At 37.7% G+C, this 26489-nt stretch overlaps 1 protein-coding gene and 1 long non-coding RNA gene across 5 annotated transcripts in view; both read right to left on the bottom strand.

Moving 5' to 3' along the window:
* fyco1a (FYVE and coiled-coil domain autophagy adaptor 1a) overlaps positions 1–26489 on the bottom strand; it is a 46978-nt gene that overhangs the window by 9068 nt on the left and 11421 nt on the right. Inside the window, exons 1-13 of one of the 4 annotated variants that reach the window (XM_082145516.1) lie at positions 24018–24171; positions 22516–22625; positions 22012–22118; positions 17840–17965; positions 16584–16690; positions 11717–11860; positions 11417–11510; positions 8359–10821; positions 7665–7757; positions 6473–6591; positions 6093–6260; positions 4680–4832; positions 2095–2330 (exon numbers count right to left, since the gene is read on the bottom strand). In XM_082145516.1, coding sequence (XP_082001642.1) covers positions 2095–2330; positions 4680–4832; positions 6093–6260; positions 6473–6591; positions 7665–7757; positions 8359–10821; positions 11417–11510; positions 11717–11860; positions 16584–16690; positions 17840–17965; positions 22012–22118; positions 22516–22576 — 3871 coding nt within the window. In that variant the 5' untranslated portion in view covers positions 22577–22625; positions 24018–24171. Of the gene's footprint in view, positions 1–2094; positions 2331–4679; positions 4833–6092; positions 6261–6472; positions 6592–7664; positions 7758–8358; positions 10822–11416; positions 11511–11716; positions 11861–16583; positions 16691–17839; positions 17966–22011; positions 22119–22515; positions 22626–24017; positions 24172–26489 lie in introns of those variants that run through there. The other 3 variants (XM_082145518.1, XM_082145519.1, XM_082145517.1) reach the window with 3 other exon arrangements.
* Positions 19186–20981, bottom strand: LOC309481031. Its single transcript, XR_014199858.1, has 2 exons — positions 19462–20981; positions 19186–19422 (listed from the first exon to the last, which is right to left on the bottom strand). It is a non-coding gene; the product is annotated as an uncharacterized lncRNA (long non-coding RNA).

A 26489-nucleotide genomic window follows, 5' to 3' on the forward strand; every position in this document is an offset into this window, starting at 1 on the left:
CAAAATGCCCCACAGATATTTTTATATAGCATGTTAAAGTTGTCACTTTTTGAGGGTGAGCAAAAACACACCGTTTTTGTGTCTGTCCCTTTAAATGCAAATGAGCTGCTGATCCCAGCACAGGGGGCGGAGTTTCAAGAGTTTGTGTTCTTTTACATCACACAGACATGCACTGAAAATGTAAAAAAAAATTAGCCTTTTATGTTCAAACCGGAGTCAGAAAGATGGAGAGACTCAAGAAGAAGTGACAACATGTAGACAACATTTCTGAATGGTTAGTTGATGAATTTATGTGGCTTATGTGTAGTTATCTTCTAGTCATTGATTTGCATATTCTGTCATGATAATCTATAAATTGTGTTCCGGGGGCGGGGTTTATGTAAATTCTAGGGTTGGTGATGTCACTAACCCGGGAGGAATGCCGTGTAGTCCCTTTGTTATAGTCCTTAAAAAACAAATTTCTTTAAAAGAAAATATCTCCCTTTGCTTTGAACGTTGAGTGTCGTAACTTTGCAGATGTTGTTTATGCTCAAACAGCAACATTACACACTAACTAAAGTTAGAAAAGTGAAATCATAATCAACCACCCCTTTAAGTAAAAGTAAATGTAAAAACGAATAAGTAAAATGACAGATTAAACTAAAAACAAAACAAAATGACAAAAAAAACATAGAAATAAAAGCTAATTTAAAATATTAATAATAAGTAGTGTTGTAGTACTCAAGGCCAGTCTTCTTGAGACCACTTTTTGAAGGCTTCGGTCTTGTCTTGGTCTCAGGCTAAGAAGACTCAGGATTTTATTTCAAGACCAGTCAAGACCACAACTGCGGGGATACGACCTAGACTTGGTTTAGGTCATCTTGACTACAACACTATGGATAAGTACTATAATAGTATATAAATAATACTAAAATAACACTGTATAGATCTAAATTCAAAAGTATCGTTTCTGAATTGTTTGTAAGTTTGTAAGTTTCGTAAGTTTCTTCATTATTCAAGTGTAAATTGCTGATAATGCATTGATGGTAATGTCACATGGTATGTGTTACTTTTCTCAGCGAAGGCCAGGATGGACCAATCACAGTCTGTGATGACTCTATATCATTTGACTTGCATGTCAGGATCTTAATTTAAACAAATTGCACATTTTTGTGTAAAAATATCTGCAATACAATAAAAAATCCTGACATTTGAGCATGCGTAATGGAGTATCTGGTTTTTGAGCCATCAAGCGCCCCCTTGAAGAAGATATTGTGTGTATGTCATAATGGAAACCTTTATAACAAGCAATATTTGCTATACAATCAATGATAGGACTGCCTGTGAAGACCAATTCATCAGTCAATTACAATGACGCATGTTATTCAAAGTGCTCTGTAACAAAATCCTGATCCTTTAGCATTCTACAGTGGGCTTCTTGGTAATTCAATTTATTCATAAAGACAATCTTCAGACACAAAAGATGAATGCCAGGCAGAACAATGTATTCAAGCACTTGAAGGTTCTCTCAATTCATACATGCCACTGTATTCACATACTTAAAATGAATAACCACGACGTTGACAGCACCTTTCTTTTTTAGCCCTTATATGGAGAGATTATAGGAAAGAAAAATGAACTTTTATGCATGCTAAGTAAGTTTTAGGGTGCTCTTAATGGAAAAAAGTTGGCAGATTTTAAAACTCGCTTTAAAAAATAAGCTTGGGAAGTTCCTACATACAAGACAGACACTACGATATAATAAAGAATAAAATGGCCAATTTTATGCATATTTCGCTTTTTTGCTATGAGGAGGCAGAAAGCTTTTTAGCACTAATGCAACACAATGAAGAGCAAAGGATGCAAATTCGGTGTGTTTTTCATACTCTCAAAGGGAATGATGTGAAATGCAAGTTGATTGCACAAGTCTGTCCTCATGAATCAGCTAAGTAAGTAATGTTTTCTGGCTATTCTTCATCAACAAAATGCATATAAACTAAACTGCACAGTTAAAACAATTACAATTTTAGGTTGGCATTCATATGCAATCAACTCGTGAATACAATCATTCCAACATGACATGAAGGGTGTGTTTTCTGCTGTGTCTCTCTGTACCTGTAACTCTTGGTGTGGGTATATAGGGTGGTGGTGGTGGTGGTGGTGATTGACCGGCAGCGTTTGTCAGGGGTGGTGGTTGGTTTTCTGAAGAGCTGTTGAGTTCAGCCTTCGTAAATCTTTCCACCACGGCGCCGTGCTGCGTGTAGCACTCTCGACAGCAGCGCTCCTTCTTTGCGTTTTTTGTCATTACGTAATTGTTGCTGCAGTAGTAACAGAAGATACGGCCACACAACCTGCCAGGAAACACAGAATAACCATAAGTCCAAATATTCGGCACAAAAAAACATGCAATATTTTTAAACCAAACAAAGCACCATATATAATGTTCTTTATATTGAGTCTGAAATACTTCAGTGTGTTCACATTCGGTTCTCTTGGTTCTTTCTTTTTCTTCAAAAAAAGAAATTGATACATTTAGTCCTGATTCGCTTTTGATTTTTAAGACCAAGCCTAAAGATACAAAATAAAAAAAACAGCTATTATGACATATATTTAAAACAATGCTGTGTGCTGGGATAAATGCGCTCAATGTATGTGAGTACATATGATGGTACTGTATATGATGGAGCTGAAAACTTGTGAATAAAAATTATAAAATGTATAAAGAGTCAAAACAGCGGCAGGAATCCCTCCATCACACACACAAACGAAGATCTGTTGCAAGGAAATGCCATTTTAGCTCCTATGATAAGAAAAAACAGGTGTGCTTGAGCATTCTGTCCTTTTTAGGGTCGCATCCCGTGACATCACATCCTGTTTTTGGTTAGTTTAGATGTCTTTGGTCCATGAAGCGTTCATATTTCAGACGAACCGCACCAGAGTTCGTTAGGAAGCGGACAGGGACTCATCTTTTTTCCGCTCTCGGTCCATTTGTTTGGTTCACACCAGGGTTCAGATGGCAGCGTTCACACTTATTCAAATGAACCACACTAACAGAGCAATAGCACCAGGGTTCGCTTTAATCAAACCAAACCTGACAAGTGTGAACACTCCCTAAGTGACTAATTCGAGTTTGTCGCAAAAAACTGTTGTCAGATCATTCAACAGTTCTTAAAATATCATAAAAAATAATATAATCAATATAAATGTAAATGTATATAAATGTATATAATCAATATATGTAATATAATAGTCCTGAAAACAGAGCACTATTTAATGTACCAAAATAATTGCTATAAAAACTCAGTATGTGTCTAAAAGTCTTGAGGGGAGGACTGACTAAGACCAAATTGTGCTCAGTGACAGTTGTTTATTTGCATGCGTTATCTGAATTGTTTCAGCCAGATTTACTAAAGTACTTATGCAGATCAGGAAACAAGGCAAACAGTCGAAAAATATGTGTTGTGTTGGCTGAGAAAAGAATGACAATGATTTCATTTAAATGTGCCCAGGGCTAAACCTGCGCATACAGATGAAACAAAAAATTAGTTGGACACTTAAATCTCACTTAAATAAAAAATGTTTGAATATATTTGCATTATTTTACAATATATTTAATTAAATATGAATGTGTATAGAGCTTTTCACAGCACATATAGTTCCAAATGATGTGAAGAGAAGAAATAATAGCACTTTTCCAGTTTTTACTAACATGGCGGGGCTGCTTTTTCTTTTAAAGCCTTTCTTCAACAAATGTGTACAATTCTTTAAAGGTGCAGTAAGCAATTTCTGACAAACGCTATTGAAAATCAACACCAAATCAAACAAATTGTGAATATTTGCTAATGTCTGTTCTGTGTGTGTGCTGAAAAAAAAAAAAGTGTGTTTGTACGTAGTCCTGGACCGATCAGACCGAGCACCACAACAATCTTGAAGCCAATCAGCAGTAGGGGGCGTGTCCACTTATGATGGGGGAGGAGAGAGAGTGAGCAAGCCGGACATTTATAGAAAGATTGTAGAAAGAGAGATGGCTGAGATATTACCAAAGAGGAAAAGGTCAGAGGAATATTACTGGACGAAGAAGAGTTACAATCAGGCAAGAGCTAGGACCCGCGTTAATACTGGAAAAGCACTTTTCAGCACTGGAGAGACGTTACAGATGCCAAGGTTGCTTTGTTTCTGCTTGATACGTGAGTAACATTGGTTTCACAGAACAAAGATATGCTGTTGTTGTAATATTAGCTTTAGTAACATGACAGTTTTGAGTGTTATTGTTTGCCTGCAGCCGGTATGCTGGCGACTAACACCGAAGTCTTGCTTGTATGTCACCTTGCTTGTTTGTTCATTTGCATTATCATTGTGCTTGCCGTCAGCTATGATAAAGACAAATGCATTTCCACGCTTTATAAGCTTAGAATGTTTAACGCCAGCTGTTAGTCATTGCATGTGTTGCATAGCAAGTTCATTATTTTGGGGGCGGAGCAATAAAGGGAGGCGTGTGTTTGTTTGGGTGTCGAATTCAAGAGTGTTTCTCAAAAATCGCTTACCTCACATTAAAATTACCCAAGTTATTTATATATATAATTAATAGTAACCTAAATTACTTAGTTTTTTTAAATTCATAAATTAATTTTCTGCGGTTCTTTTGCATTTCACTCCACCTCTATCTTGAGATCAGAGCAGGTGTTCGCTAGATTGCCCACCTGCAGTGATGCCGTCGCAGCCACCATGTGAACTGGCCCTGGCAGCCCAGGCAGTGTGTAGCCTCTTTATCCACCAGCCACCACTTCTCCTCCGCTCTCAGCTTCTGCTCGAACTCAAGAGCATCCGATTTCTGCCACAGAGCATCCTTATCCCTAAAAAACAGAGAGCACAGGAGATGAGAAATGAATGAAGACTCCAAGGTTCTCTTGTGTCTCTTGGTGTCCTTAACGTCTAAAAGCGCTTTTCATGGTTCAGCCTTTTCATTTCCATTTCATGTCGAGAGGAAACTTTTATCACATCTGCAGCTGTTTGATTATATCATTTTATCCACACCAAACTGTAGATTTTATCAAACAGGTGTTTATGCACATCCAGGATATCTTTGTGGCAGCAGCACCCTTATATCTTTTCTCTTGTCTTTTTTCTCAGCATTCTGGCTCAGTAGATATTTGAGTTTTAAGTATGTTTTGCTTAGAGAATTATAGGTACCTTACATACCATAAGAATGTAATAATCTACAAAGGGACTGTCACTGAATTAAACAGAGATATACAGCAACAACAATCTGAAAGGCAGGCGAGAACAAGCTCTTGACCTGCTTTTATGTTTGCTTCTTTGATATAAAAACATTTCACAATGCCATTATCAGTTTTCTTGACATTTCATTGAGAATTCGAGTAGCTTCATCTGTTAAAATCTTTATTTTTTTTACTTTCTCTTTCTATCCCCTGAAGTGAAATGTAAATAAAAAAATAAATATTCTACAGTGTGTGTATATATATATATATATATATATTTCTGTAAAGCTGCTTTGAAACGATATGTATTGTGAAAAGTGCTTTACAAATAAATGTGAATTGAATTTAGTATATATATTATTAATTTAATATGTTTTATCATTTAAAACATAGAACATTTATTATTATATATGTATTATTTTTATAAGAATGAGCAAAGCAGGAAAAGGCCAATTGACACCAAAATAAAGCAGACAAAGCTAAATGAATTTCCGACAAAAAGCAACCAATAATTTTCACTACAATACAATCTTTGAAACAACAACAAAAAACAAAAATATTCCAATTATTTTCAAATATAAAAAAAAACTATTAACAAATATTTAAAGGATTTTCAAAATGACAAAGTAAAATGAATCATCCAAAACTATTTCCACAAAAATTGAAATGAATCATTCTGAGTGTGAGATAGTCCATAAGAATGCACTGAATCTTTTATCTGGAAAAATGCGTGTTTGATGGAAAAAAGCCTTACATGTTAGAAAAACTTAACCTTAAAACCTAACCCTGACCTATACCAAGGAAAACACAATGACTTATTATTAACAACGAAACAACCCAGATTTTACGTTAGGAAAGAGAAGCTAACCCTGAAGTTCTAGGCGATATACAGACCTAATAAGTTCGATGAGCCGTTCCTCCAGGTTTACTTTGGTTTGGCTCAGATCCTCCAGCTCAGCAGACATCCGGAGATGCTGGTTCTGAGTCTCTGTCAACACCTGATCCAGTTTCTGCTTAAATTCTTCCCTCTCCTTCTGTACGTCACTAAGAGCCTCTTTGGTGCTAAGGCAGAGAGAAAAGGCAAAAAGAATTTAATAATATTGCATAAAAATAAAACCTAAACAATAATTACTAAAACCAAATCTCTTCAAGGGTCCAAGAAATCCTTAACATGAGGATCCATTTGGAAATCCATTAGTGATGGCTTTTATTCATGCAGATCCATTATCTGTGCTGCATTAACCCTATTTTATAGTGCTTTTGAACGCACTCACCTTGATACACTTCCTTGCAGTTGTTGCGTCTCACACTCTCTCTCATGTATCAGAGTCTTACAATCAGTGATGTAAGAATCCTTCTCCTCAATCAGACGAGCGTATTCTATCTTCACTCCCTAAATATAAACACACAAACAAACAGCCAAATGCATGAACACAATCTGGACACACAAACATTCACATACATTGACAATGTCCTGTACAGTTATTTTGTCTCATTTTGTTTTATTTTATCTTGATTTTCATCTTATCCAAGGAAAAAAAAAAAGTGCTGATTTGATTACCTCGTACAGTAATATTGAAACAACAGCATTTAATCCTTTAGCGTTAACAAAAATGTACAATAACTAACCCTAACTATGTTTTTGGACATGTACGATGGCGACACTTACAAAAAACATACTATGGTACTATCATGGTAGTTTAGACAAAGTACTAAAGTAGTACCACAGTATTTTCAACATGACCATGGCAGTATTATGGTATTTCACTTCCATGTTCTACAAGTACCAGAGTATTACAATATGATATCACTATTATACTATGGTACCGCCAAAGTACTTTTTGTAAAAGAATGCCATGTTTTGTTGTATTCTTTAAAGTATATTGAGTACCATGTAAACACCATGGTGAATGAATATGGCATAATTCAACACCATGGTATAACCATCAAATACCGTCACTGTACCATCGTACTGCCACAATACAGATATACAGTAAAGATATATTTTAACTCAATAGCTATGCAAAAAAGAGAGAAAAAACAACAACAGCATAGGTTTTATTGTTGCAAAAAGCTGAACAATTTTAAGAATATTATTATAGAAGATAATTACAGTGGCACTTGTCCTCTAATTGACAAATATCTGCTAGAAACCGTATGCACTGTTCCTAATTATAGACTTAATGAGAAGCAAATTATTCATCACTGTCTGGCAATTAGCCCCAATCTCTTGTCATCTATTTCACCGTCTCGCACAGTGGGTCTCCAATGAACAAGAACAAAAGGAGCAGCAAGAGATCAGACATTCATCACCTACTAATATCAGTGTTATCAGCCAACAGAGATGAATAATAATGATTCACATGCTGGTATGCAAAAAGTATCTGATGATCATGAAGATCATTAAAATGAAAGTATTAGTCAGTCCTCACTCAGAGTCACACCTGGCTCAAAACATTTACATACCTCTGACTCTGATAATTTGGCCTCCAGCTCAGATGTCTTCTTCAACTCCAAGTCTAGCTGAGTTTTCAAACCCTCGATCTCTTCATTAAGACTCTAGTTTGAAAAGTAATAATGATATAAATAAATAATACATAAAGTAATAGAAAATAAAAAAAATTATTTGAATACTAAAATTTCATTTTACATAAAATGTGCTTGGATTTATGTCAATCACAAAGTAAATCAGATAAAACCACTAAAGTGGCATTCAAAAAAAATGCATTCATGTCATGTCAGAATTACTGTAATTACGGGTTTCTGACTTGCAGTGCGAGTTCACACTGCTCAGCTTAAATTATTTTTCTCACTTAACTGCTGTGACATGTAAAAACAACCAAAAAAGAGGCTGCAAGAGGTACATGTATGTATGGTGCATGCTTTTATTGATATTCCTTTTCTAATTTTACTATTAGTAATTAACAATACTGTAAAAACGAATAAATAACAACAAAAAACACTGCATATATACAATGCACATCAACAGCAAAGTGCAATACATTTGATACATTTTGGCATTTGATACGAGATTTGCCACAGAAACAAATTATTTCAGAGAGCTGTCATCTTGTAATTGCTATAATTCTCCAATGACATGAACATGTAAGTATGTGACAAAAGGGATTTAAAGTGATAATGAAGATTCTGAGATAATTACCTTTATCTGGTTCTTGAAAGTCATGCTCTCCGTGCTCATCTGAAATTTCCCCGCAGCGATCTCTTCTCGCGCAGCGTCCCGCTCGCCCTCCGTCTTGTCCAGCAGATCTTTTAGTTCCAGCACAGTTTCTGAAAGCTTCTCCGTCTGCTGGAGCTCTTCACGTAGACTAGAGTTTTCTTGGTGAAGAGCCACCAGGCTGGCATTGAGCCGCTCAGTTTCCTTCACTCCTTGCTGTTGCAGTTCTTGTATCCGAGCAGCTTCGGCAGCCCATCGTTCCCGGGCCTCTTCCCGTTCTGCGGTGAGTTGGCAAATTGTTATTCCCAGCTCCGCCATTTCTGTGTTGACTCGGTGGAGACACTCTCTGGTCTCAGCATTTTCCAGGACCAGCCGTTCATTCTGTGACTTGAGCTCTGCCAGCTCCTCTTGGGCTGAAGCAATCTCAGCGGTTGTTTTCTGATGTGCAGATGTCTCCTGGTTCAGTTGCGACATTAAGGCTTCAACACGTTCGCTAGACTGCAGGAGTTCACTCACATGCAGTCGATTCTGCTCCTCCGCCTGCTTCTTCAATTGCGCAGTCAAGATCCGCAGTTCTGCACAGGAAGCCTCAATGACATCCAGCTTTGCTTGAGTCTTGTCCTTCTCTTCTATAGCACTGTGAAGTTTAGCCCTAAATTCGATCACTTCCTCTTGAAGCCTAGAAACTTCTTTCACACTCAATCCCAGCTGATCTTCCAGGAGAGTCACTTTTAAAGCAATCTCTTGGGTTTCTTTAGCCTGACATGCGCTCTGCTCAAGTTGGACCTTCTCTGCAACCTTCCTCTTGGCCTCAAGACTATTAATCATCTCTGTTTGTTTAACGAAAGCTCTTTCTGCCTTTGTCTTCTGCATTTCCAAATCCCTCTCCCGACCTTCAAGTTCTTCCACCCTTCCCTGGAGCTCCTCACAGAGCTTCTCCCGGTCCTCCAGTTTGGAGTCCTTATCTTTAAGCTGTGCGGTCAGGTTTGCCTCATTGCATTTCGCAGCTCCAAGACTCTTCTCAAGTTCAGCAATCTGGCTGTTGATGTTGCGTATCTCCTCCTGCATAGCTGTGAGGGCCGCTTTAAGAGTGACCTGAACCTCCATTAGGTCCTTGTTCTCCAGCTCCCGTTGGCGAACTGAACTCTTGGATTCCTCCAACTGCATGTTGGCCTTATGCAGCCTCTCATCCAGACTCCTGTTCTCCTCTCTCATTCGCTGCTCTCTTTCATCCACTGTCACTTTCCCGTCATCAATTTGCGCTCGCAACTGCTTCTCCGAGGCCCTCAATCCGGCCAGCTCACTCTCCAGGGAGGATTTGTTTTTAAGCAACTCCTTCTTGGTGTCCTCAGTCTTGTTCATCATCTGGAGGAGCTCACTGTTTTGCTCCATAAGCATGGCACAGCTATCTTTGTATTCGTCAATCTTCTTGGCCAGCACTTTGGTGCTGTTCTCCAGTTCAGATACGGTTACCATCAGATTCTGTTTCTCCCTGTTAAGCTTCTCTGATTCCTTCTCCAGAAACTGGACTGTCTTGGTACTGGAGAGAAGATCAGATTCTTTAGCCTTTAGCTGTGTCCGCAATCCTCGCAGATGCCCTTCCAGACCACTCATCTTCTTCTCAAGCTCTTCTTTATCCTCTTGCATTCCCTTCCTCTCCACCTTCGCCTGTTTTTCCATAGTTTCCAGAGAGTTCTGGAGATCTAGCAGTTGCCTCTGAAGGTTGCTGGTCTCTTTCTCTCGCACTGCAAGAGCCCCTTGGAGTTTGTCCATGATATTACGGTGCTCTTCTGCTCTGGTTTGTAGTTGTTTACCCTTCTCCATCCAAGCAGCCATTTTCACCTCAGCCTCTTTGAGTGCCTCATCCTTCATTCGGACTTTCTCAGCTAGTTGTTCAGCCTGCCTTCTCCTCTCTTCTCCTTCTGCAAGAGCATCTATTCTCCCCTTCTCAGCATCTTTCAATTCATTTAACAACTCGTGAATCTTCTGGGCAGAGTTGAAGTCACTGGTCGCTTTCTGGCCTTTCTCATCCAATACTCCATCTAACCGTGCCATCAATTCTTCATTTTTACGCTCTGCTGCTGCCAACATGTCCTGGAGGTCCTTGTGGGAGGCCTCTCGGATGGTCTCGCGTCCCCTCAAGACCTCCAGCTCATGGGATAGGGCTCGTTCGCTCTCAGCTAGCATCTCCAGGTTCTGCTGGAGCTCCTGATGGTTACCTTGGGCAGCTAAAGAGACATCCAGCTGCCTTTGAAGCTCTACCACAACCCCACGAAGTTCACCCGCCTCGGCGCCTAACCGCTGCACCTGGTCGAGGAACTCTCTTTGTTTTAATTCAGACTGGTCGAGCTCCAGGCGGAGATCGTCTATAGCACTGATGGAAGAATCATTCAGTCCACTGGAGTTTAGCACAGACATGTCTGGACTCCCAGGGAACTCGTGTGCCTGCTGTAAGGTTTGGGAGAAAGACAGAAAATAAACTCAGAGAGGAGATACACATAATCAGTAGGATAAAGAGAGATTGCTTCAAGTTGAATAGATCTGAGAAAGTTGAAACTGAGTAGATTTGAGACATTTTGAGACAAACAATGCCATCTACTGGATATAAAACAGTGGTGTGAATGATACATGAAATATAATAAATATGTAATACATGTAATATACTTTATTATATAATGTAATATACTTTATTTTAAGGCATCATTGTTACAGTTTAATTATATATTTAAATACTGAGTAATATTATTTAACAACATGTACTATAGGGTTAGGGTAGGATTAGGGTTTGGTTGAGAGTTAGTTGCATGTAATTATGCATAATTTACTGTTATTACTATGGTAAATACATGTAACATGTAACAATGTCACTGTAAAATAAAGTGTTACCTTTAAAATTATAATAGTAATAATTAGTATAAATATTAATTAATTACTAATATAAATAATATTCGTAATTAATACAATTAATATATTTGTATAATGCATGAATTTTAACTTTTATTTTACTTAAAGCTACAGGGACATATTATTGATGTGCTGGTACCTGTGAGTATGTGCTGGCCAGACTGTTGATGCTGGAACTACGACTCGGTGGTTTCCACATGTGACTGGGAGAGCTAGTCATTCCCAGTGTCCTCCTGTGACACATTTTTTTTAGTCAACTTTAAATGAACTGAAATGAACATCAATCAGATTATTAAAACACATTCACACACATACTATTTCCAGTCATGGCAAATGGACTATAAATTAGTAGCATTATATGTTTGCCAGTGTGTTTGTGTTAGTCTACTGTTGATGTTATATTTATATAATAAATTGCAAAATTACAGCGTGCTCTTACCTTGCAAAAGTGGGCCATTCTGAATCAAGGTCGTGACCCCTGGATGCCACATCAAATTGGACATCATTGAGCTCATAGAGGTAACTAATTATGTCCACACTGAGATGGGGTTTGAGAAATGGACTCCGGGAATTATACCAGTCACTGCAGAAAAACACCATTTTAAAAAAGGCTTTCATGTCCAACTCAAGTCTAACATACTAAATGGCATGAGCAATAAGAATTATGGTATTCCAAATCATATTACATTGGGAATAGAAAGATGCTTGGATGGTTCACTATTCAAAGTAGATTTGAGAATGCACATTCTTGTGTGCATTTATAGCTATTACCCACAACCACCTCCTGCACAACAGATGCATAGTAGATTATGACAGTTCTCAGTTGACTTTTTGCTAAATCTTAGTATCTGACGTGCAAATGCAAACAGTGTACAAATAAGAGATCTGTTTGAAAAATGAAAAAATTTGTTTCAAAAATTCACATGTTGTCATACTAATAAAGTATGTATCACCAGCAAAGTACATACTTTTAAGTGCAAAGACACATTTGAACACGAATGCAGCCTTAATAATAGATCCTCAAGGAGGAATGCATTGGAAAGAAGTCTGTCACAATATCTTACAGGTTTAGTGCAAATTTTTAAGATAGCAAAAATGACATTGTACTGGCCATATTCATTCAGTCACGCCATGGGCTATCGTGCCATTTGCTCATCACAAATGCTGCATAGTCTGAAAATGAATCAATCTGTACTCAAAATAAGGAAGCTTATAATAAGCATGCATACACATGTATAGAACACACCCATTAACCAAGAGTAAATGTAATATTTTTTCTTAAAACAGGGAAGCTAATTTTAAGAAGTAAAACTATGTGGGAAGCATTTTCAGTATTGTTTCTACTGAATTAATCTGTGTAATGTAAATAGTACTTGTAACTAGAACAAGCGGAAATGAGTTGTTGCCTTTTTTGGTTTGGATTGTGAACCAGCCATATTTATTTAACTATTCATACCTCAACACGCCACAACACATTGTCCACTGAATTCTGGACAATTAAGGCCATTTGGTTACATTTTTTAACTTCCATACAGAATATAAATTTTCAAATGACCATTTTAATGAATTATAAAGTAACAGATTTAATTTACTATACATTGAATTAATTACTATATATTAACAATGTGCATAAACATTTAAGTATTTTTATTTATTGCAAGCTTATGTATGTCATTAGTTTATAATGTTTGTATTATTAAGATTGCTTTTACTATTTTAAGAAATCTGATCTACTTTTAATGTCGCAGTATAAAAAAGGCTATCATTAATTATTTGTTTATTATTTATTATTATTATTATTAATATGAAAAAATAAACTTGATTAAAAAAAATCTGTAATTTTATTTTATTTTATTCTTTTAAGAAGACTTGCAACTTCTTAATTCTGTAATCCTATTATATAATATTTTACACAAATAAAGAAATTGTTAAAAACATTAATAAAAAGGAAGTAAACCCCGCAAAAGTGAAATCTGTGTGCACCAGGGAAGTGGTAGTACTAATAGGTAGTGCTAATTTTACATACAATACACTATGAACATGACATGAATACGACATAGCGGCCAACTGGATATAAGTGCACCATAGTTTGAAATCAAGGATTTCAAGATTGTTGATTGTGTGTGTCCAGTGACAGCTGAACTCTGTCCGTATCTGATTGGCACAGCTTACACACATTTTTAAACAGGCTACAAATGCACTCTTCTAAGATCTAACAGCAACATTCACCAAACTTTGCACGGTTTGTGAAAAGTCCTGCTTTTGACACATCAGCCAAACAGAAAAACGCATTGGCCGATAACACTGGTCTGCAGCTAAAATGCTTCTGAAATAAGTGTAGGCAAACTTTACTAATTCTGGGTCACTTACATTACCCTGCTGTACGAATTGCCCTACGTCAGCTCTAGAAATCATACAGCAGGGATGCAAAACTCAATTCCTGGACGGCCACAGCCCTGTCGAGTTTATTTCCAACCCTGCTCCAACACACACACACCTGAAAGACTTGATGAGCTGGATCAGGTGTGTATAATTAGGGTTGAAGCTAAACTCTGCAGGGCTTTGGCCTTCCAGGAACCGAGTTTGACACCCTTGTCATACAGTGTCGTGCTCTTACTTGTTCGATTTTGCAAAGGGACAAATTTCTGTTTAGCCAAAGTGAACAGACTCAAAGATGCCTCGTACTTGTGTGAACAGTGCAGAAACTTCAAATGGAGCAAATCATTGCTGGACAGTGACAAGAGATGCTCCATTTACAAGCCGAGAAGCGCTGAGTAGGACTAAACTATGTACATAACAGCTTTTTGCATTTTGTTTCATATAAAATTGTATTTATATTATAGGTGGGTGGTAGTGGCGCAGTGGATAAGACACATGCCTTTGGTGTGAGAGACCCGGGTTCGAATCCACTGTGAGACACCAATGTGTCCCTGAGCAAGACACTTAACCCCTAGTTGCTCCAGAGGCGTGCGACCTCTGACATATATAGCAATTGTAAGTCGCTTTGGATAAAAAGCGTCAGCTAAATGAATAAATGTAAATGTAAATGTAAATAACCCTTTTGCTGATTTTTTAAATGTTACATAAGCAGGACAGGTGAAAGGTACACAATATACATAGACGTAAAATGTAAAAAAAACGTACATATATTGGAAACAGTAGCCAATCAGCTGTTTTAATTGTCATATTTGAATTCAGCACATCAAAAATACATAATATATAGCACATTTTGGGCCAGATTTATTAACAGCGTACTAAAGACACGCAGGGAAAGATTTGCGCTGAATTGTGAGTCAATGTTATTTTTGCGGCTGACCATATTTTATATGCATTTGTAGGAGTTTCCCTTTCCGACTCAAAAGTTATGGGAGGAAAGTATTTAAATGAAAAATGTATAAAAATGTGCAAATCTGGCCCTTTATCTCTGAAGCAGACGACTTCTAAAAAATTGTAGACCAGTGTAATTAAAAATCACCAAATATTGGCATTGGCGATATATTGGTCGACCACTATAAACTATAGGCCTATATTAATATTTTTTTCATACGCCTACATGTAGAAATACTGCATGGAGAGAAAAGGAAAGAAAAAACATTTTAAAACAAAACCAAAATAATTTGATAATTTCAAAAGGACATTTCAATGTAAGATTTGCAGCTCAAAGGATTGATTAAGGCCCTTTTTACACTAGTGCGTTTTCGTTTTAACACGGCGTTATAAACTGAAAACAATCCTCGTCCATACTGGCGTTTCAGAAAAGATCTCCGTCCACACTACACGACCATTGTCGCATGTCACATGACCATTCATACACACTGGACATGTGCGTAGTGTGACGATTGCTCTAATAATAGCTTGCCTCTTGCGCATGAAGGCAGCTGCAGTATTATAAAATGCAGAGTTTAACTGCACAATGGCTGCTAAAAAGGACAGCAAAGTCAGCAAAGCCCCATGTTATTGTGTTTACACGGCCGTCGAAGCTGGTCTGTTACAGAGAGAGTCTGCTCTGGTCTGTTATTATTGTCGGGTTAGTAGAAAAGGAAAAAGCAGATTCTTTTGAGTGTGTAGCAGAAGAGTAGACAAGCTTTGGGACATACTATCACGTAATACAACTGCATCTTTAACAGTTGCTCTCTGTCGCATCCTGTAACTCTGTCGCCTGTCAATCATCTTGTCACAGTTAAAATCCTCCACATTTCATTTCCTACCGTGTCGGAGAGAAACGCAGAAGCACGTTGATCTGCAGTCGCAAGTCTTTCACGCGGAGACTCTCCTCATATTAATGCATAATGATGCATTTAAAAGTTAAAGGGATATTTCACCTCTGGAAAGATGAATTGTGTATTTAAATTGGGTCATTTATGTAGTAGAAATGTGAAATTATTTTCGAAGTTGGTGCCTTCTAGACTGAGAAAAGCCAGAAAATGTATTTTTTTGCTCATGTGGATGAAAGACAACAACTCCCAGAATGCACTTGCTTCGCTGCCCTACGAGGACACTCCCAAGCCACGCCTACCGGTTACAGAGGGCAGTATCGGAAGAAATTATGCACCTAGGCTACTAGTTGACTCGAAACTGAAAAGACGCCGGTTTATCGTGAGATCGTACACCCCCTATGGGCGGGTTAAAAACATGCGGAACGAGCTCCTCCTACTGGCTGTAGTCTCTCGCCTCTGGACAAAAAAGCCTCCAATGACCATTTTTGCATCATCTGAGGTTTTTTTCCAGACACACGATACAGAAATCTCTCGTCTCAGGGGGACATAAGGGAGGGAAGCACGGGCATTCACAAAAATACTACCGGGTTTCTACTGATACAAAGCTTAATGCTAATCGGTGAAGTATCCCTTTAATGGCCAAACGGATCTTTATAAAAGTCCACATTGTTATTGCAGATGGAATATAACACGGATAACATTAAATAAATATATTTTTTATCAGGTTAAGCTTTAAATCAAACCGTTATCTAAATCTCTCACTGTCGGTCGCGCATATCCACCATGTTTTGTAGTTTTTTAACACTTTTTACTCGTGTTTGTAGTTCTGAGCTTGATCCTCCTCCGAAGCGCAATGGGTTGTGGGCAATATTAGCTGTTATAGTGAGCACGGATACACACTTCGAAAATCCACCGGAAATAGTAGGCCATCCGGGGACTTCTGGCATATGCTCTTTTCAACATACTATGCTTTGGGAGGGACACACTTATTTTAATCTCACATACTGTTTAGGATGGATAGTATGGACATTGAGACGCAGGGCATGTTTGTGAAGAAAGATGACAGGTGAGGTGACAGTGAAGTGTTACCTGGTGACCCTGAGGTTCATGAGGCACTGCTGGAGTGTGTCAGCCAGCCGCTGATGCACGAGTGAGTAACGGATAAACGCTCTGCCTTTACCCAGAGACGTCTTCAGCTGAGACAGAGAGAGAACAAAGCATTCACCATCACTATCAGTATTAAGTGGCCCAAAAATATATCTGACACCCTTAGACACTTTTAAGAGTGGACGTTAGACTTTTTTACATTTCCTGAAGAAAAAATCAGTGACATTGCCCATACCAAACTCACAATTGTGTTGCCGAGTGGTTGTCAAGAGTTTTTGGGTGATTTCGAGGTGATTGCTGCTTATATTTAAGGCATTAATTATTGCTTTTCGAATGACAGTATTTTCATAAATTAAACTGATGGATGTTTGTCTTTCTGTGTAGCATTATTACATATTATAACATGCAACCACACAGACTATAACCAGTAACTTCTTGGACAAAGCTGAAAAATTCACCCACTTTCTGTTACATCGAATCTGAGTAAAAAATATTGTGCTATTCTGCGAACGAAACTAGCCACAACACAAGAGGAAGAAGCTGGTCGACTCTGTGGCTGAGATCAGTGTTAAGACAATACAGGTGAATCTGATTGAGGACAATATCAGTCAGCAGTCACACGGAAGTGGTTCTATTATAAAGAACATGGCATTTGGATCAGCATATCATACGGGCAAACAAAGAAGAACCTAATCAATAGCATCACTAAAATCTTTTATATTTCAATGAGAAAACGGAACTGTACAAAGCCGATAGGAAGGTTTGTTTAAACAAAAGGTGCGTGTCTACAGGTATACTTCTACAACACATAATAAAAAAGGCACAGAGAACTGATGACATCAACATTTAACACTTAAAAAAATATTATTTTTTTTAGATGTTATAAAGTTAATCACTTTTTTTGTGTGAACTGAATCACTTTCAGTTGACTACAAAAAGTCATAATGGTGTGACAAATTATTTAGTCTCTCAATTAATTTGAGATTACATTAATTTGTGATTATTTTATTATTTAATAACACATTTTTATATATAATAATATTAGTAATAAAAATAAATAACATTATAGTAATTACTATTATTATTGCTGTTGTTGTCAATATTGATATTAATTCAATAATTACTTATAAAACCAAAAAACAGAAATGATATAAAAATGTTTTTAGATGCAATATAGCATATCACGCAGATCAATGCTGCTCAAATGCTTGTCAGAAGTGAATGAGACAGATGTTTACCTCTGGAATTGATTTAACAAAGCGGATTCCATCATTTGCTCCTTTGATTTTGGCCAGGCAGTCGCTGAAATAGTCCCAGTAGTCTTTTCTGGACCCCAGAAATGTTGTTTTCTCCTTCTGGTCAAACTGAGAAAGATAATAATAGCAAAACACTTCAGATAAATGACAGAGACACACCTTAAAAACTGACTCAAAGAAGTTCAAATGGAAAAATTTCATCTGAGATCTCATCTAGCTGGAGTAGGGCCTTTGAGTATATCCATATGGGCCGCTTCACTCCTGGGATTAACATCGGTTGTGGGTGATCAGATCCCAAGTGATCAGGAGAAACAATTGCTATTTCCACCTGATATTAACATGCATCACCTGTGATCACTTGTGTTTGGGTTTAATCAAAGTGAGAGTTAATACAGTCTGTCACTGCATGTTGCACCAGAAAGTCAGACTTTTGGTGCCGACTTGACTTCAATCTCACTACAAAAGCATAATTTCAGTGCACAATTCTGCAAACTGTACAATTATACGTTTTTTTTTTACTTTTAAATCCACACATAAAGTTCTAAACCCTTATTTTAGCACAATGATTGATTGACAGGTGAGTATGTGGTCATTTTTTGTTGATCAGACAAAACTTGAACTGATTTGACCTGAATGATGACACCACTGTTTTTTGCAGAGCTGCTTTAGCAAATTTGACAAATTTTGCAACATCGACTATTACTGACCGGAATCAACATTGAACTGACTCATGAATAACGGCACTATTGTCTTCTGTAAAGGCTGCTTTTAGCTGAATTGTACTTGTTTCATAATTGATGACCTTCACACAGCTATGGAACTTAAAGGAACAATTCACCCAAAAATGTAAATGATCCCATAATTTATTGGTGTTTGCGCCATTATTTAAAGCCCCCCAAAAAAGACGCTAATTTGCGCTGCTCTTGGAAGATTGCCATCCTAAATCTATATGACTTTCTTCTTTTTTTCCCGGTAAAAATCACAATCGTAGTAATATTAAATAATATCCTGTCTCTTCCCAGCTTTATAATGGCATTGGATAGTTTTTGAAGCTCCAGCAAGCGCATCCATCCATCATGAAAGTTTTCCATACAACTCCAGTGGGTTAATAAAGGCCTTCTCAAGTGAAGCGATGCGTTACTATATGATAAATATCCATATTTAAAACTTTATAAACTATAACCACAGGCTTCCGGCAATGGATGTACGCGCGCGTTCACGAGAGAGTTGAGTTCCAGTGGAAGGGTGACCTCTGACCTGACGCATGACGTTCATGTGGTTTGGCATTGTTATTTTCCAACATCCAACATTTTTTGATGTTTTTGTACTGTATTGAATTGAACTGTCCACCTAAAATACATTTTTGATGAAAAGGATGAGGATGAAAGAGGAAGGGAAGGAGATGGCTGGATGACAGGATTTTTTGTTTGTATAAGAAATGAATGTATGAAATCCACATTTTATTTTATATACATATATATAGCTGTGACGTAGTTAATGTGGTTTATTTATTTAATATTTTTGGCAAGTAGAACCCTGGCGCTATATAAACAAAGGTGACTTGACTTGACTTGATCAAGAGGATGCATGAGAATTTAGACAACAAGGGCCAGATTTAAGCCAAATAAGCATCTGGTTTAAGACATACTTTTTTGGGGTAGTAAATAATGGTGTAAATACCAGTAAACTGACGAGCGCAAACCTAAGTAAATCAACTTTCAGGATTCATTTAAATACTCTCCTTCCATGAATTCTGCATCTGAAAGGGAAACTCCTACAAATGAATATAAAATATGGTCAGCCACAAAAATAACTGTCCACGCTGTGTTCACTGTTCACTGTGTGTCTTTAGTAAATCCTGACAGTTTCTTAACAACAAAAGAGTGTTTGTGCTGGCGCAAGCTGTTAGTAAATCTGGCCCCAAATGCAATGTGGCCTCATACATACGGACTACTTTGAGCTATCGGTTAGGGAGCTCGTCTACACTTGTTTGCTGCGTCTATACAGTGCTATGCATAAGTTTAGACACCCATGCTAAAGTTGACTAAAAAGAGGAATAAAAAATCATCTTTTGGAAATTGAACTTAATGCCTTAATTAAAAAAAATTGGAAAAATCCAACCTTTAAGGACACCAATTTTCTTTGTGAATGAATAATGTATCGTAAATAAATAAATGTTCTTCCTTAAAATACAGGGTGCATAAGTCTGGACACCCCTATGTTAAATTCCCATAGAGGCAGGCAGATTTTTTTTTTTAAAGGCCAGTTACTTCATGGATCCAGGATACTATGCATCCTGATAAAGTTCCCTTGGCCTTTGGAATTAAAATAGCCCCACATCATCACATAGCCTTCACCATACCTAGAGATTGGCATGGAGTACTTTCCATAAGATCATCTCTCAATGCAAATCAAACCAGCTATTAGGCTAACTGAAATAAAACCATGCCAATCTCTAGGTATGGTGAAGGCTATGTGATGATGTGGGGCTATTTTAATTCCAAAGGCCATTTATCAGGATGCATAGTATCCTGGATCCATGAAGTAACTGGCCTTTAAAAATAAAAATCTGCCTGCCTCTATGGGAATTTAACATAGGGGTGTCCAGACTAATGCACCCTGTATTTTAAGGAAGAACATTTATTTATTTAAGATACATTATTCATTCACAAAGAAAATTGGTGTCCTTAAAGGTTGGATTTTTCCTAATTTTTTAAATTAAGGCATTAAATTCAATTTCCAAAAGATGATTTTTAGTCAACTTTAGCATGGGTGTCTAAACTTATGCATAGCACTGTATGTCTCTGACCTCACTGGCGGAGCTAGGGGTGGCCGTGGCCACCCTTGGTCTAAGCATTGCCACCCCTCTCACAACTGCTGTTCCTGTCTCTTTTTTTATTGACAAAAATTGTGTTTACGCTGAACCGTCTCTTTAAGACCACAAAAAACATGAGACTTTTCAGACGCACACTCCAACTTCACCTCAACGCCAGGCGCAAGTCAAACGAGTGCGGAAATGTGCAAGTGCCGAATGAGCTTCAGCAGAACATCAGACAGTGATATGCACATAGTAAATATAGAGTCAGTCTTTCTCAACTGGTGGGTTGCAAGACCGTTTTGAGTAAGTCGAATAGTGTGCAGTCAACCACAAACGTAATTCTCTTTTTTTCTGATGCTATTTTTATTTTTAGAAGATGTGTGTGTGAAAGCTTGTGACACTTCTGTCAGATGCTGAGAAAAGGGGGCATTGTACTAGACGATAGGCATTCATTTTGCGTTAATTTGTAAAGGACAAACAAAAATGGATAATTTTTAAATCCATAAAATAACTAATTTTACATTCTGGCAACATTACATAATGAAAAACATAACATTTTACATTATGTGCTGTTGACTTCCGCCTTGTTCACATTCTTGCACATGGGGATTCAAAAGAGAACTTTTGTTTTCCTTTTTAATTTAGGTATGATAGAACTGTTGCAATTATTTATTTTGACAACTAATATAGAAAGTTAAACTTTTTTTGGACAAACTCAGAATTGGTTGAAGAGTTCATTGATTATATAAAACGCATTGAAGGTTGAAATATCATTGGACTACAGTATTTATCTGCATGTTATCTCATCGATGAAGATGCAACAATGTAGAACAAGCTATTGGAGATTTTGAGAACCAGAACCAAGCTAACTGAGCAAGTTGAACTTTAGCTATAGTGTGTGCCCTTTTATTACTATTTAATTAAAGGTATAGCGGAGGATCTTTCCAAATTTTAGATAAGACCCGCCCTCTCCACTTTTTGAAAAGTTTGATTGATTCACCAGAATGATTGACAATTAGGAGGACCAATAGTATAGGTTACCCACCAGGAAGTAAAACATCCTCCGCTATACCTTTAATTTTAATATGAGGTGGTGGGTAATAATAAAAAATTATAAAATTCCCTCAGTATTCCATGATTCCTAATTCACAACTATCTCAATTACAATTAAGTACAAATTAACTGTATTGAGTTGTGTAGGCACTAAAACAGCTCAATACATTATCAAATTATTTTTTATGATAAAATAATTCAGATTTCTGTGCCACCCCAGACTGGTTGCTGGCCCTTGCCTGGCCACCCCTATGAAAAAATCCTGGCTCCGCCACTGTCTGACCTGAAGCAGGTACTCCAGTTTGTAGGAAAACTTGTGCAGGTTGGAGCTGTCATCTGTAATGGGCTCGCCATTCTCTTTATACTCCTTTGCCAGTTCTGACACAGCATCTATAAGAAAAGACCATTTAACAAGTATGACCACCAAAATTACATAAAGAAATTTTAAAACAATTACAGAGCAATACACTGTAGTTAACAATGATCACAAACAACAAAACCCCCATTTTATGGTCATTTTACAAAGGTTAAAGAAGAGTTTTTTTCTCCTTCTTAAGTCCCTTTTGGTTATAATTACTCCACGCGCCTTTCATCCACCTCAGGAACTGAAACGGCACACATGAGGGATGAACTCTGATACGCAGGTCTCTCTCGTTTTGCATTTCTCTCCCCGTGTTGAAAGCCAGCGCCCTGTAAATGGCAATTGCACGTGCTCCACCATGGACCACCGTTTTACTCTCTAAACAATAGCTCTGCCTCTTTCATGAAGGCAAACACACATCCGTACCGTGCAGATCTCTGATAATCCTTTGGATCTGACCCTCCCCGACTGCAGCACCAGCGGCCATGGTCTGACTAGCTTCCTGACAACGGGTTCAAGAGGTCATCTGTAGTCTGCTGAGTAAAAGAGTCACAGTGACAAAGGATAACTAGCATTTGACATGTACGTTATATTGATTTAAGCATGATATATCGGCCATATCAGTGGTGTTTGCTAAGTCAAGCATCACTACTAGTGCTCATACTGGCCAAAGCTGTAGAATACACATAATTATTGTTAATGCCAACATTTCTCTTCTTATAATGAAGAAATGTACAATATCGTGAAGAGTGATAGCAATCAAAAGGTGTATGTCTACAGGTATGCTTCTACAACACATAATAAAAAAGGCACAGTTAACCGATGACATTGATATTTACCAATTAAAACAAAAACATTTGTATGCGTATGCAACCAAGTGTGTATATTTTAGATGTTATAAAGTGAATCACCTTTTTTGTGTGAACTGAATCAACTGAATCACTTCCAGTTGACTACAAAAAAGTCAATATGGTGTGACAAATTATTTATTAACAGTACACATATTTAATGTAGTCTCTCAATTAATTTGAGATTACATTAATTTGAGATTATTTTATTCCAGTTATAAATGAGTAATTATTAAATGTACAATATCTGGAAGAGTCAAGAACTTTACTATAAACGCTTAGGCTAAATACAGAGGGATCTATCAGCTCTCCTGAATATAAAGTACTGTATATGGTAAACTTTAACGATATAAAATAGAAAAAAGGTCAAGTTTGTCATACAAAGCTTTTCAATAAAGGAACTATTACAAGCTAAAACAACTTAAAACATAAGTCAAAACAACTTCTCGAATCTATTATTAACAGCTGATTTAAACAGTAATTTGGTTGAAGATTCTGAGAAATAAAATAATAAGAATAACAGCAATTACCAAACTTTCCAGGCATTTATAATTAGACAGCGTGTGTGTTGTATACTACAGTATATGACTACCCAGAATTATAAATATCAAGTTATCATCACACAAGGCATTTAACCCCTCAGAGTGGATTAGATAAAAGACCTTCGAGAGGAACAATAACATGTATATTTACTAAACAGTATTGTGGGATTATACAATAACAACAACAACACTAGAAACAACTGCTTTTGAAATGTAAACAAGCATCAGTGTTCGCGTTCTTTCACACGTTCCTTTAACTTTTAAACTGTATTGTTTTAATTCAAATCAAAGAGTTCTTTGGAACAGCGTCTGTTGTTGCCATAGAAACTAGACATATAAAAGAAGAACGAACAGAAGTTACAATAGTTCAGTCAACAATTCCAAGGCGTCACCAGCCAGTCACGCGCAGTATAATATGTCAGAACATTTATTCCGAATAAAGGCTGCTTCAGACTGAAGTCAACCTGTATGTGTTACAGCTGGAAGTTTGGTAAATCTGTGATGAAAGTCTTGAAAGTGCTGAAAGAAGCTGACATACTTGGACTTTTGTGAGAATCCGGAAAGATCATTTCCACTTGTTGTTATTATAATACAACCTTGCTAGTCTTTTGATTGACAGAACTTTCCGCCACTGAGGACGGGATTCAGAGCCAAGATCATTTTTTATTGGACCACTGACTATAGCCCCGCCCACAGGTTTGGTTACGCGAAAAAGAGCTGTTCGTCGTAGAAATGTGCTTTTTAAAACTAAATCTAAAAACAGATTAATTATAATATATGTTATAATTAATCTGTTTTTGATTTTAAACAAGCACATTTCCACGACGAACAGCTCTCTCTCTCTCTCTCTCTCTCTCTCTCTCTCTATGTATATATATACAGTGTTGGGCAGTAGCGTCGCTACAAGTAGTGACGTTACTAGCTTAACTACATTTCTCAATAGCGTGGTGGTAGCGTCGCTGTTTTCTGAATCAAATAGCTTTTCAGTAGCGAAGCTCTTTTGTTGATCAAGTAGTGCGGTAGCGTCCACACAAGCTGAAGCTACATTTTCTAAAGCACAAGCTCAACTCGGGCGCCGCATCATTAACATCGCGCAACATCAGCATCACACGTGCACACGGAACGCACATGTAGGAAATCTTGTGAATTACGGCCGTTTCAGACCTCAACCGCGAGCAGCGCGAATTGTTTTCGGCGTGCATGTTCAAGTGCATTCACACACCGCGAGCAGGAGCAGCGCGTGAGCTGAGCAGTAGTGAAGCTGGTTTCGGCGCCGAGTCTATTTTTCATTCACCATTGAGCTCACGCTCAATTAAAGTGAAAGCACACTTTTCATGGACAAAATAAATATGATTTCACACTAAAAGTTCCTAAAATGCGCATAATTTGCATGTATAGTGTGTTTTAACAAGAACTAGAGTAGGCTATGTCAGAAATCAGAAAGATTCAAAAATATTTTATAGAAAATGTACCCATTTAAAGGGATAGTTCACTTTGAAATAAAATTTTGGTATGTTTTAGCTTACCTCAAGGGCATCCAAGATGTAGGTGTCTTTTTTTCCGCAGTAGTTTCAATTTTGATATTTTTAGGTCAAACCGTTCTTGTCTGTCAGTCAAATAATGCAGGTCTGTGGTCACCACCTCAAAGAGCATGCACAGAGTCCAAATTAAAACAATTCCACATCGTCCAAATTAAACAATTCCCCATCGTAAGTACACATTGATGGCCTAAGACACGAAACGAGCGGTTTGTGTGAGAAAACGAACAGTATTTATATCGTTGTTACCTCTTGAACTGAAACCGTATAGCCAAGGCGACATCTAGTGTATATATCTATTCGGTTGTTAAGTCGTGACGTAACCACTCTCCGATAATACTCTTTCCGGGTCCAAAGTCCAGGTCCTCTCTACCTACCTACCGCTTTCGCTAGTGTTTTGGTTATTATTGAGTGTTTTTACAATGCCGCAGTGCTGTGTCCCGTGTCCCGAGCAAACTCACTTCAACTTAGTAAATCTTCTTTTTCATTGATGCCTGGACTCTACCCTTAATTATGCCACCTGAGTGATGAGCTACACTAACCACTCTGTTGGTGTTAAAGGAATTTAAACCCCTTTTGACCGCCAAGGGTGCCTCACTAAGAAGGACGTGATCGTAAATAAATTTACAGGTTCCACCATTGTTATTTATGGACGAGAGGAGCGCTAGGACCCGGAAAAGGCTAAACGTCACGTGTGACGTCAGACTTAACAATCGGATACCCGCCCGCGCCCTCAGATCATTTGGACGCGGCTGTGTTCAAGAGGTAACAACGATATAAATACTGTTCGTTTTCTCACACAAACCGCTCGTTTCGTGTCTTAGGCCATCAATGTGTACTTACGATGGGGAATTGTTTAATTTGGACGATGTGGAATTGTTTTAATTTGGACTCTGTGCTTGCTCTTTGAGGTGGTGACCATAGACCTGCATTATTTGACTGACAGACAAGAACAGTTTGACCTAAAAATATCAAAACTGAAACTACTGCGGAAAAAAAGACACCTACATCTTGGATGCCCTTGAGGTAAGCTAAAACATACCAAAATTTTATTTCAAAGTGAACTATCCCTTTAAACTACTTTTTATTAATCAGTTTGGGCAGGGGCGTAGCACCCAATGTTGGGCCCCGGTCACAGAACCAAGAGGTGGGCCCCTCACAACACCGCCGTCTATATCAATATATAGGCTATCAGTATATCTTTGTGGGGCCCCCACTTCGCCAAGGGCCCCTGTTAATCTGTATCGGCGGATCAAACTCAATGAAAAATCGGAATTGGCCTAGAAAATTGTAATCGGTGCATCTCTATAATCTTTCTGATTGGCTGGTATCAAACATGACCACATAATCTGATGTTCACCTAGATTGTTTTATTTATTTGTACAGTTGCCGTAGTATTGACGATGGGTTCAATAACACATCCTGCAAAAGAGGGGCCTTGGCCAGAATCTAGGGGTAATTTTTTTTTGCCA

Source organism: Leuciscus leuciscus (genome assembly GCF_965113295.1).
Source record: "Leuciscus leuciscus genome assembly, chromosome: 18".
Taxonomy (NCBI): Eukaryota; Metazoa; Chordata; class Actinopteri; order Cypriniformes; family Leuciscidae; genus Leuciscus; species Leuciscus leuciscus.